Source organism: Schistocerca gregaria, chromosome 8 (assembly GCF_023897955.1).
Source record: "Schistocerca gregaria isolate iqSchGreg1 chromosome 8, iqSchGreg1.2, whole genome shotgun sequence".
Lineage (NCBI taxonomy): Eukaryota > Metazoa > Arthropoda > Insecta > Orthoptera > Acrididae > Schistocerca > Schistocerca gregaria.
In genome coordinates this window covers 194,553,508-194,565,626 of record NC_064927.1, presented here as the reverse complement: position 1 = coordinate 194,565,626, position 12,119 = coordinate 194,553,508, and the positions used below count along the sequence as shown (strand labels likewise).

The 12,119-nt window shown below is 37.3% G+C and overlaps 1 protein-coding gene across 2 annotated transcripts in view; it reads left to right on the top strand.

The window, feature by feature from the left end:
• Nucleotides 1–12,119, top strand: part of LOC126284528 (DNA-directed RNA polymerase III subunit RPC2) — a 168,166-nt gene that overhangs the window by 114,388 nt on the left and 41,659 nt on the right. For both annotated transcript variants that reach the window (XM_049983522.1, XM_049983523.1), the window contains 2 exons: nt 2,454–2,607; nt 2,698–2,798. In XM_049983522.1, the coding sequence (XP_049839479.1) occupies nt 2,454–2,607; nt 2,698–2,798 (255 nt within the window). The remainder of the gene's footprint in view (nt 1–2,453; nt 2,608–2,697; nt 2,799–12,119) is intronic.

Genomic DNA, 12,119 nt, shown 5'->3' with positions numbered 1-12,119 from the left:
CCAGGTTCATCTTTGAGTACACCATCACAGGCACTCCTGTCTATGATGCAGCGTCAAGGATAACCGCAGCCATGGCCTCCGAGCTGATAGTCCATGCTGCTGCAGACGTCGTCAAACTGTTTGTGCAGATGGTTATTGTCCTGCAAACGTCCCCATCTGTTGGCTCAGGAATCGAGACCTGGCTGCATGATCCTTTACAGCCACGCGGATAAGATGCCTGTCATCTCGACTGCTAGTGATACTAGGTCTTTGGGATCCATCACAGCATTCCGTATTACCCTCCTGCACCCACAGATTCCATATTCTGCTAACAGTCACTGGATCTCGACCGACGCGAGCAGCAATGTTGTGATACAGTACGATTGTCCGCAATCGCAATAGGCTACAATCCGACTTTTATCAAAGTCAGAAACGTGATGTTATGCATTTCTCCTCCATACACGAGGCATCACGACGACGTTTCACCAGGCAACATTGGTCAAATGCTGTCTGTGTATGAGAAATCGGATGTAAACTTCCTCGTGTCAGCACGTTGTAGGTGTCGCCACTGACTCCAACCTTGTGTGAATACTCTGAAATGCTAATCCTTTGCATATCACATCATCTTTTTCCTGCTGGTTAAATTTCGCGTCTGTAGCACGTCGTTTTCATGGTGTAGCAATTTTAATGGCCAGTAGTGTATGTGACAGGAAGAAATATGTTGTCCAACTCTTCTAGGAAAATACACTCACACAATTGCAACAGTGATGCGCACCACCTCTCTTATAGGACCTAGCACTGGAGCTTGTTGAGGGGTCTGTCATATACTAAATGGAAGGCGGCATAGGGTGTTTTATGTAGATTTTGTTCCTGTTAATTTCTTGCATTACTTACCTTATTTACTAAATTCTGTATTCCATATAGTATAATACATTTAGTGGAAAGGAAGTGATTCCTGGGTGTGTCTGAGCATGGCATCATCACTGGTGTAAAAGGTGCTCTGTGTAAGGGCTTGTATGACATTGTGAAGCAGTTTGTAGTTGCTGTTTGTGATGTAACTGGATAGAGAGAATACGCTCTTCAGTTCGCAGACCAATTGTTGTGCTCTGTTTTCAATGACTCTGACATTCATGTGTTAAAACACCAATTTTCCTTCCTCCCATTGCTTTCACATCCTCTTTTTCTATAAATCTGCAGTATTTGTGTAAAGCCAAACTACTAGTGCCCAATTTGCTATTATTTTTGCCGAAATTGGTGTTGTTTGTTGCCAGTTTCATTATTTTTGCAAATTAGTTTATATTTTTGTCAAATTTGTTATTATTTTCTTGCCAGATTTAGTCTATTTTTTTCCACCATTGGCACTATTTTCTGCCAAAGCCATAGTTGTTCTTGTAAAATAAAATGTATTTTTTTTTTGTAAATTTGGCATTATTTTTTGCCAAATTTGGTGTTACCTTCCACAAAATTTGTTATTCTGCCTTAACTTGTGTTGGTTATTTGATGTTAAGATTAAGTATCTACATGTTATCACACTTCGATTGTGTAAATCTGTTACAGTGGAAATTCAGTGAAACAAGTATTGTGACAGTTTGTCACACATTGTACTTGCTGTTGCTTTATTTGACAGAGCTATATTTTTGACCAGTTGATGTACATTATCTTCTCATGAAGATGGTAGCCAGTACTGAAACCAGTGGAGGATAAATAAAATTATATAGCTTTTGGCACAAAAAATAATTTTTTTCCAAATATTTATCAACTGTAGATAACCACTGCAAAAAAGCTCGATGCAGTCCAATTTGCCAAATTTGGTATTGTTTATTTTGCCAAATTTGGTGTTGTTTCTTTTGCCAAATTGAGTGATTTTTGCCAAATTGAGTGATTTTTGCCAAATTGAGTGATTTTTTGCCAAATTGAGTGTTTTTTTGCCAAAATAAGGATCTTTCTACAGAACTTGCTGTTTTTTTGCCGAATTCTGTGCTAATATTGATGCTTTTTTTAATTTTCACGTCATAGTTTCCAGGAAATGAACTGCCAGTTGAAGATTATAAACGAACCTCAGCCTTGAGGTGATCAAAAGTCAAAAAGCAGTGTTAACACTCAATAACTATAAGTTACAAATATTAGTAAATTGCTGTCCTCTGATTTCAAACATTTTTGCACCACAAAATTACAATTTTTGTGACATCTCGTAAAGTTTGTTGAATTTGCGATATTTCATTATAAACTGCTAATTTTACACCATCATTTTTATGAAATTTTCATGTCCCTACCAAAACTTCTTTGCTGTAAATGTGTGAATTTAAAGTTTAATTTTATCCTTAAGTCTTTCAGTGTTCTTCATCACTGCTTGTCTGGTGGATGTATAATGTTGACAGTTACTAGTTCATTAATTTTTAAAACCATTTTAGCAGATTTAAAATTGAGAACCATTTAGCTTAATAGTCTTTTATTTATTTTTTGCGCTACCATAGGTAACATCTTAGGGATAATACGAGATTACAGCCGACTTATAAGAGTATTCAGGTTGTTACGAAGACGAGGCTTAATAAGTGGATTCATTTCCATATACCCTATGCATAACCATCGGTGTATTTATATCAGTTCTGATGGTGGGCGTCTTTGTAGGTAAGTTTTAATTTATTTATTTTTCTGTCAGTTATTTGCTGTAAATAGTGCTAAACATGCTATATACTGGATTAATCTTTCACATTTCAGGCCATACATAATTGTCCATAAGGGTAAACCACTTGTAAAGCAGCAGCATATTCAAGAGCTTATACAGGGTCTGAGAATTTTTGAAGACTTCCTGAATGATGGTAGGTATAATGAAGTCACAGTGTAAAATACATTAAAATAAAATTATTATTGAGTTGTGATGATGCCCACAGTGTAATATTACATGTTCCTTTTATCAAAATGGTGATGACCTGTTATCAAGTGTCGTGTGTAGTTGGTACCTACAGCTGTTACATATTTCAGAGACACGGCTAAAAAGAAGTGAGCATGTCATATTCTCAGTATACAACAAAATTCATACCAAGATATGAGTAGGGACATGCTGCATTTTTAATGTAACATGGAATGTACACTACTCACTTGTAGGATCACAGGTTAGCCACTGCCGGCAGTGGGGATGATTTAGTATACAGGAAGTAGTATTGTCAATGCCCTTACCAAACGCACATTGCAGAGGACAGCTACAATGAAGGACCAGTTGAGTGCACTAACAATGCAGTAATAGATCCTAAAATAATGCTAGCAAATTGTAATGTTCATCACTCTGTGGACCACCGAGATGGGAGAAGTCAAATCATGTGAACTATAACTAAAATTGTAGATGAAGAGAACAGTTCCTCTCACCAGTAGTTCACATATTAAGATTTCTGGACCTAACCAGGAAGCAAGTGTCATTTGGATGGTTGCACATGGATATCTCTGATCAGATCACCTGTCAGTGTTATTAACTACAGTAAAATAGTGTACTTGGATGTTATTCACCCTGTTAATAGATGGAACATCTGGAAAACATATGAGGATAAATATATTGAAATCCTAAAAGCAAAACACAGAAGCAGCTGATGTTTTACAGAGGATGTGTGCATACTGTATGGGGCAGTGTTAGAGAAGTTGTGGTAGTATCAGTTCTGCAAACCAAATCATTCAGACCAAAAATTGCTGCAGTACTGGATTTGTTGATGCCAAATGTGCAGTAGCATTTCCAGAAAGAATAAAAGCTCTAAAAACATGAAGGTAGCATGCCTGTAAACCAAATATCATTTACTTAAATTAAATGCAGTCAAAAACTTAGCAGGTTGCTCAAGTACTGGAAGAGGAAGCAGTGGCAGCTCATACAATATTTTGCCAAAATCTTTCTACTGATGTATCCTACCTCTGTCACTCCTGCTATTCCCATCACATCACTGTTCCCAAATATCAAACATAGAAAACAGAAAAGTGCATTGTCAACATTACATCCACAGGTACTGCCCTTTTTCTATGCTTCTAACAGCTTGGACGACAATTTAAGTGTGTAGAAGATACCCAAACTTCCACTTCTTTTATGAGATGACTTACTTGAGATGCTCGGTCGATCTTCCTTGCTGGATAGCCTGCTGCTGCAAACTCTCTACAAAGTTTCATTTGCTTCAACCAACAACGTATATTTGAACTTCAGACATTGTACAAATCCCATTCTTCACATAATTATATACTGTTAAGTAAGCCTCTCATGTCTTCAAATGTCAGAAACAAACTAATTTGCGTATAAGAGAAAGGTGGCTTAAACACCATGTCCAGTCTCAACATGAACCATAATACACGCCATCCCTTCAACAAGGCTAAGACAAAAGTTTTTTTTGAAGAGTACCTTCTCAACTGTTCTCATTATTATAACAATGGTTAATGACAATTAGCACAGAATAACATAGAAGCTCCACAGTGCTTCTGTTCACTTTCGCTGGAACTTCCATGGATCGTCCGACAAGTATTTGTCTTTGCCGTTCAACTGCCATGTCTACATTCTTCTCGCTACTGAATTTCAAACCTGCACATACACAAACATATGACGCGCAGTAGGTAGAATTCTATCATACCACACTCACTTCTAAAATATCGTGTGTTCGAGACAGTAGAGGGCTGAGTTGTTCTAGAATTTACACCAAAATTCTCTAATCACTACATGCTTTCATACTAAATTTCCTTCTCTACTTGCCGTCTTAGCACTATCTATAGCCTTTTGACTTACAAGGGTAGTAAACATAACTATATTGATAATATTAATTTTATGCATATAAACTTAGCTGCTTAAATGTATTCAAATTTTATAATTAATAGTTTAACATTGCGAGAAATGATTGTTGTAGCAGTGGGGTTTGAATCTGAGCTGACAAATAGCCAGTCAGAATGCTTAACCATTGTGCCATGGCACCAATATGTGAAGTACTGCAAAAAAATCCTTCATACTCTACTTGTAAATCTTTAGAGAGCATTTGACCTTTTCCTATGGTGTACTCAGGCAAAATATGCTAGGAACCTGAAAGGGACATCTACCTCCTTCTACTCACATAGTTTGAGCCAGACTGGTGATCCTGTCCCATGCTTTCATATTGTTAGATTTAAATTTGGGTTAAATCTGTGTAACTCCTTAACTTCCACTTTCTCCTCCAAAGATATACTGGAAAAGGGCCTCTTTAGGAGATCATCTACAGAATCTTCCATGTTGCTTGCACAATACTTTAGACACACTTTCAAAGAAAAATACTGACCTAAATCTGTGAGCAATCTGGCACCCTTGGAGCCAGCAGGAATGACATCACATTAGGGCATGTTGAAAATGGACAGCTGTGCCCTTCTGAGAGTGGATAATAGTGTGGCTTAGCATCATTTCAACATTCGACACTGGTTCCTAGTTATTGCTGATGTAATGTAACCACTTTGTTGGACTACAAAAGTAAATACTCAGATTTTAATTGCTGATGGTTGAAGATTAGATGTATCCCTTTGCTGCAGATAGCTGCACCTGAAATTAGATCCTAGATTCACTGTCAGGCAGTTTGTGTTTTATTAGTCAACTCTATTGAAATGATGCAGTCGAAACAGTTAATATGCTTTACAACTTATTTACTCACACATAATTGATGTCGCATTGAGCCTGACAAAATCTTGAGCAATGCTGAATCTCACAAAATCTATGACAAAACTGAGCCCCGTGGCTGTTGGTGCTGTTCTGTATAAACCTTTCAGTAATGGAAACATGAATATTTACATTGTTTAACACAACAATTTAGATGTTTTCAATTAAAGGTTGCAAAATTTTCCAGAAAAACTTACATAGTTTGAGTTTAGAAATCATTAAAATCATCTCAGAATAATATAAACAAGTCTAAATAATAGGGCTAACATTTTCAAAACACAGAAATGCAATTCCACAAGAATACTTGGTCCACAAAATGTAATAGCTTTCTAATTACAGGTTGGATTTTGTTGCTAACATATTTCAGGTTTATGTATTTTGCAGATTTGTAATAACAATTAGCATTTCCTGTATCAAATTTGTAAAGGTTAGTTTTAGTATTTGTTTACATTTGCTGAGTCTGCAGCTCTTGGTCTTGCGGTAGCATTCTTGCTTCCCATACGGGGTCCCGGGTTCAGATTCCTGGCGGGGTCAGGGATTTTTTTCTACTTTGAAATGACTGGGTGTTGTTATGTCGTCAGCATCATCATTCATCCCCATTACACTCGGAGGAAGGCAATGGCAAACCACCTCCACTAGGACTTTGCCTAGTACAGCGGTCTCCCACATTGTCCCCTAAACTCCTCGGAGTATGGGACCTCATCATCATCATCATCATCACATTTGCTGAGCATGATTTTTAATATAAACTATATTTCATGAACTTTTCTTTATAATTCATCATAACTGTATTTAAAGTACCAGTTTCCATTCATGTAGTTAATTAAAAACATTATAAATTGTGCTCATTAAGATTTGGTACATTGTGTATACATCACGAAGAGGTATCGAATGATTCACTTGGCTGAAAACCAAGGTTTTCATTAAGAGTTGGCCAATTTTGTTACTTTACATTGATAGAATGCTAAATAACGTGTATTTATCTGTTTTATTTTGTTGCCAATTTGCATCTGAAGAGAAATGGTATAATTTTTGTGGTATTTTACAGCTCCAATTCAAAGAGAAATGGCATGATTTTAGTGTGATATCTACAATGTGCTATAAACAAATTACAGCATGATCACCAGCTGCTACAGAAAGGAAGGCATGGCTGTTATTGTTGTGGTCCTCAGTCCAGAGACTTGTTTGATGCAGCTCTCCTTGCTACTCTTTCCTGTGCAAGCTTCTTCATCTCCAAGTAACTACTACAATCTACATCCTTCTGAATCTGCTTAGTGTATTCATCCCTTGGTCTCCCTCTACACTTTTTACCCCCCACACTTCCCTCCAATACTAAATTGGTTATCCCTTGATGCCTCAGAACATGTCCTACCAACCAATCCCTTCTTCTAATCAAGTTGTGCTGCAAATTCTTCTTCTCCCCAATTCTGTTCTGTATCTTCTCATTAGTTACATGATCAGCCCATCTAATCTTTAGCATTCTTCTGTAAGACCACATTTTGAAAATTTCTATTCTCTTCTTGTCTAAACTATTTACATCTACATCTACATCTACATTTATACTCCGCAAGCCACCCAATGGTGTGTGGCGGAGGGCACTCTACATGCAACTGTCATTACCTCCCTTTTCTGTTCGTCACGTATGGTTCGCGGGAAGAACGACTGTCTGAAAGCCTCTGTGTGCGCTCGCATCTCTCTGATTTTACATTCGTGATCTCCTCGGGAGGTATAAGTAGGGGGAAGCAATATATTCGATACCTCATCCAGAAACGCACCCTCTCGAAACCTGGTGAGCAAGCTACACCGCGATGCAGAGCGCCTCTCTTGCAGAGTCTGCCACTTGAGTATGCTAAACATCTCCGTAACGCTATCACGGTTACCAAATAACACTCAAGTATAGGTCGAACGAGTGTTTTGTAAGCCTCCTCCTTTGTTGATGGGACTACATTTTCTAAGGACTCTCCCAATGAATCTCAACGTGGTACCCGCCTTACCAACAAATAATTTAATATGATCATTCCACTTCAAATTTTTCCGCACGCATACTCCCAGATATTTTACAGAAGTCACTGCTACCAGTGTTTGTTCTGCTATCATATGATCATACAATAAAGGACCCTTCTTTCTATGTATTGTTTCATACCATACATGGCTACACTCGATACAAATACTTTCAGAAAAGACTTCCTATCACCTAAATCTATACTCAATGTTAACAAATTTCTCTTCTTTAGAAACGCTTTCCTTGCCATAGCCAGTCTACATTTTTTATCCTCTCTACTTCGACCATCATCGGTTATTTTGCTCCCTAAATAGCTGAACTCATTTGCTACTTTAAGTGTCTCATTTCCTAATCTAATTTCCTAAGCATCACTTGATTTAGTTTGACTACATTCCATCCTCGTTTTGCTTTTGTTGATGTTCCTCTTGTATCAGCCTTTTAAGACACTATCCATTCCATTCAACAGCTCGTCCAGGTCCTTTGCTGTCTTTGACAGAATTACAATGTCATCGGCAAACCTCAAAGTTTTTATTTCTTCACCATGGATTTTAAATTCCTGCTCCAAATTTTTCTTTTGTTTCCTTTACTGCTTGCTCAGTATACAGATTTAATAACATCGGGAATAGGCTACAATGCTGTCTCACTTCCTTCCCAACCACTGCTTCCCTTTCATGCCCCTCGATTCTTATGACTGCCATCTGGTTTCTGTACAAGTTGTAAATAGCCTTACGCTCCCTGTATTTTACCCCTGCCACCTTCAGAATTTGAAAGAGAGTATTCCAGTCAACATTGTCAAAAGCTTTCTCTAAGTCTACAAATGCTAGAAATGTAGGTTTGCCTTTTCTTAATATTTCTTCTAAGATAAGTCGTAAGGTTAGTATTGCCTCACATGTTCCAACATTTCTGCGGAATCCAAACTGATCTTCCCCAAGGTCCGCTTCTACTAGTTTTTCCATTCGTCTGTAAAGAATTCGCGTTAGTATTTTGCAGCTGTGACTTATTAAACTGATAGTTCGGTAATTTTCACATCTGTCAATACCTGCTTTCTTTGGGATTGGAATTATTATATTCTTCTTGAAGTCTGTGGGTATTTCACCTGTCTCATACATCTTGCTCACTAGATAGTAGAGTTTTGTCATGACTGGCTCTCCCAAGGCCGTCAGTAGTTCTAATGGAATGTTGTCTTCTCCCGGGGCCTTGTTTCGACTCAGGTCTTTCAGTGCTCTGTCAAGCTCTTCCCGCAGTATCTTATCTCCCATTTTGTCTTCATCTGCATCCTCTTCCATTTCCATAATATTGTCCTCAAGTACATCGCCCTTGTATAAACCCTCTATATACTCCTTCCACCTTTCCGCCTTCCCTTCTTTGCTTAGAACTGGGTTTCCATCTGAGCTCTTGATATTTACACAGATGGTTCTTTTTCTCCAAATTTTCCTGTAGGTGGCATCTGTCGTACCCCCTAGTGATATATGCCTGTAAATCCTTACATTTGTCCTCTAGCTATCCCTGCTTAGCCATTTTGCACTTCCTGTCGATCTCATTTTTGAGATGTTTATATTCATTTTTGCCTGCTTCATTTACTGCATTTTTATATTTTCTCCTGTCATCAATTAAACTCAATATCTCTTCTGTTACCCAAGGCTTTCTACTAACCCTTGTTTTTTTTTTACCTACATGATGCTGTACTGCCTTCACTATTTCATCTCTCAAAGTTACCCTTTCTTCTTCTATTGTTTTTCTTTCCCCGTTCTTGTCAATCGTTCCCTAATGCTCTCTCTGAAACTCTTTACAACCTATGGTTCTTTCAGTTTACTCAGGCCACATCTCCTTAAATTTCCACCTTCATGCAGTTTCTTCAGTTTTAATCTACAGTTCATAACCAATAAATTGTGGTCAGTGTCCATGTCTGCCCCTGGAAATGTCTTACAATTTAATCTAAATCTCTGTCTTACCTTTTTATAATGTATCTGAAACCATCCAGTATCTCCATGCCTCTTCCACATATACAATCTTCTTTCATGATTCTTAAACCAAGTGTTAGCTACGATTAAGTTATGCTCTGTGCAACTTTCTCTTTCATTCCTTTCCCCTTTCCATATTCACCTACTACTTTTTCTTCTCTTCCTTTTCCTACTATAGAATTTCAGTGCGCCATGTCTATTAAATTATGGCTCTCCCTTCACTATCTAAATAATTTCTTTCATCGCATCATACATTTCTTCAATAACTTCATCGTCTGAGGAGCTAGTTGGCATATAAACTTCTACTACTTTGGCAGATGTGGGCTTCTTTGTGTCTCTCTTGGCTATAATAATGTGTTCACTATGCTGTTCTTATCAACTTACCTGTGTCCCTATTTTTTGTATTATTATTTATTCATTAATAAATCTATTCCTGCATTACCCCTATTTTATTTGGTATTTATAACCAAGTATTCACCTGACCAGAAGTCTTGTTCCTCCTGCCATCAAACTTCACTAATTCCCACTATATCTAACTTTAACCTATCCATTTCTCTTTTCAAATTTTCTAATCTACGTGCTTGATGAAGGGATCTGACATTCCATACTCTGATTCTTAGAATGCCAGGCATGGCTAGCTTTCTTTTATTCAATACCTCAGGATACCATTTTGGTGATCATGTGGTGTATTATAAAAAGACTGCATTGGGCTTGTGATAGCAGCAGCATACTACGTGAACTGCCAACTAATACTGCAAACTGCCTGCTTGAAGACATTGCTTCCAACTCATTTGATCTCCATGTAAATAAATTGATTGAAAAATATCTTCCAGTAAATAAAATATTGGGATAATTACAACAAATTTATTAGAAACATATGTAAAGCTACACTTATAAGTTACTTCTCTTCATAATGAAAAGGTGATGCTCAGAGAATTAGACTGATTAAGAAATTTGTCACTAAAAGCAGTAAATGAGTTTTGCTATTTGAGCAGCAAAATAACTGATTGTGGCTGAAAGAGAGAGGATATCAAATGTAAACTGGCACTGGCAAGAAAAGCATTTCTGAAATAGAGAAAGTTGTTAACACAAATATAAATTTAAATGTTAGAAAGTCTTTCCTAAAAGTATTTGTCTGGAGTGTAGCCATGTGTAGAAATGAAATATGGACAATAAACAGTTTAGAAAAGGAGAGAATAGAGGCATTTGAAATGTGGTGCTACATAAGAATGCTGATAAGAGGAGGTAGGTTGCGTAACTAGGGAGGAGATACTGAACTAAATTGGGGCAACAAATTTGTGGTGCGGCTTGACGTAAAAAGGGATTAGTTGATAGGACACATTTTGAGACATTAAAGGAACATAATTTACTATTGGAGGGAAGTGTGGGGGATGAAAATGATAGAGGGAGATCCAGAAACGAATACAGTAAGCAGATTCATAACGATGTAAGATGCAATAGCTATTCAGAGATAAAGATGGAGAGTTGCATCAAACCAGCCTTTGGACTGAAGATCACAACAGCATCAACAACAAGAGCAGCAACAACACAACTATTTCACAAATTTCTGCCACCTAAGATTATAGCCAGCTCATGACAATATCTGGAGGTTCTTAGAAAGAGTCAGTGTTAGAAGGCAAGCCACTTTTCACCTGCATGAAGAGGTTGAAATCACTTGGAACCAAATCTTGACTGATACAGCAATCCTTTGATCTGGAAATTTCAATATAAAATTACCAGTTTTGGTCACAGCTGGCCATCTTGAAATCATAAGACAGATGCCATGGTTCACTTCGACCACTGCAGAAACTGCTTTGTTAATGTGAACCATGGCACCTGTCTTACTATCTGAAGACAGCCAGTAATCACCAAAACTAGATATTTAGTATTGAAATTGTTGTGAACATGGCTGTGTCCAGCCTCCTGTATTGCAGAAAACCACCATCAAGCAACAGAAAATGGACTGGGAGTGGCCAAATTTTGGTCAAAGACTGTATGATATATTAACTATTCACCTGTGTATGTTTCTGATGTGACAATAAATAAATAAATATAAACTTTGAGATATCATAGTGGTAATGACTTCACTGTCATGGTGCAATGTGAGACAGTAAAATGCAGAAAAATCTGATATTTTCACTCAATAGTTTCCCTGCAGTCATTTGAGAATAATTACAGAGTGAAAAATCTGCAGTTTTTTATGCAAACTGTAAAACATTTTTCAAAAATTATTTCAATAGAGGATCCAATTTTTCTTCATTTGCATGCACTTACCTGACACTGTTGTTTGAATTTTATACAGAAATCTACATAATGGCGTGTAAACAAATTTAACGCCATGTCAGAGGATTTGTCTGACTGTAGATACTTACAATTAGTACTGCCCATGCGAATCTAGGTTGGGTTGCTAGTTTTTTAATATTCTGGAAGACAAATGTTAACTTCTAATAGTCATAAAAGAGTTCCAGTTATATCCCTGCTAAAAACTTTGTCCTTTTACTGAAATATTAGGCCATGGTACTTATACTCTATAAAGAATAAC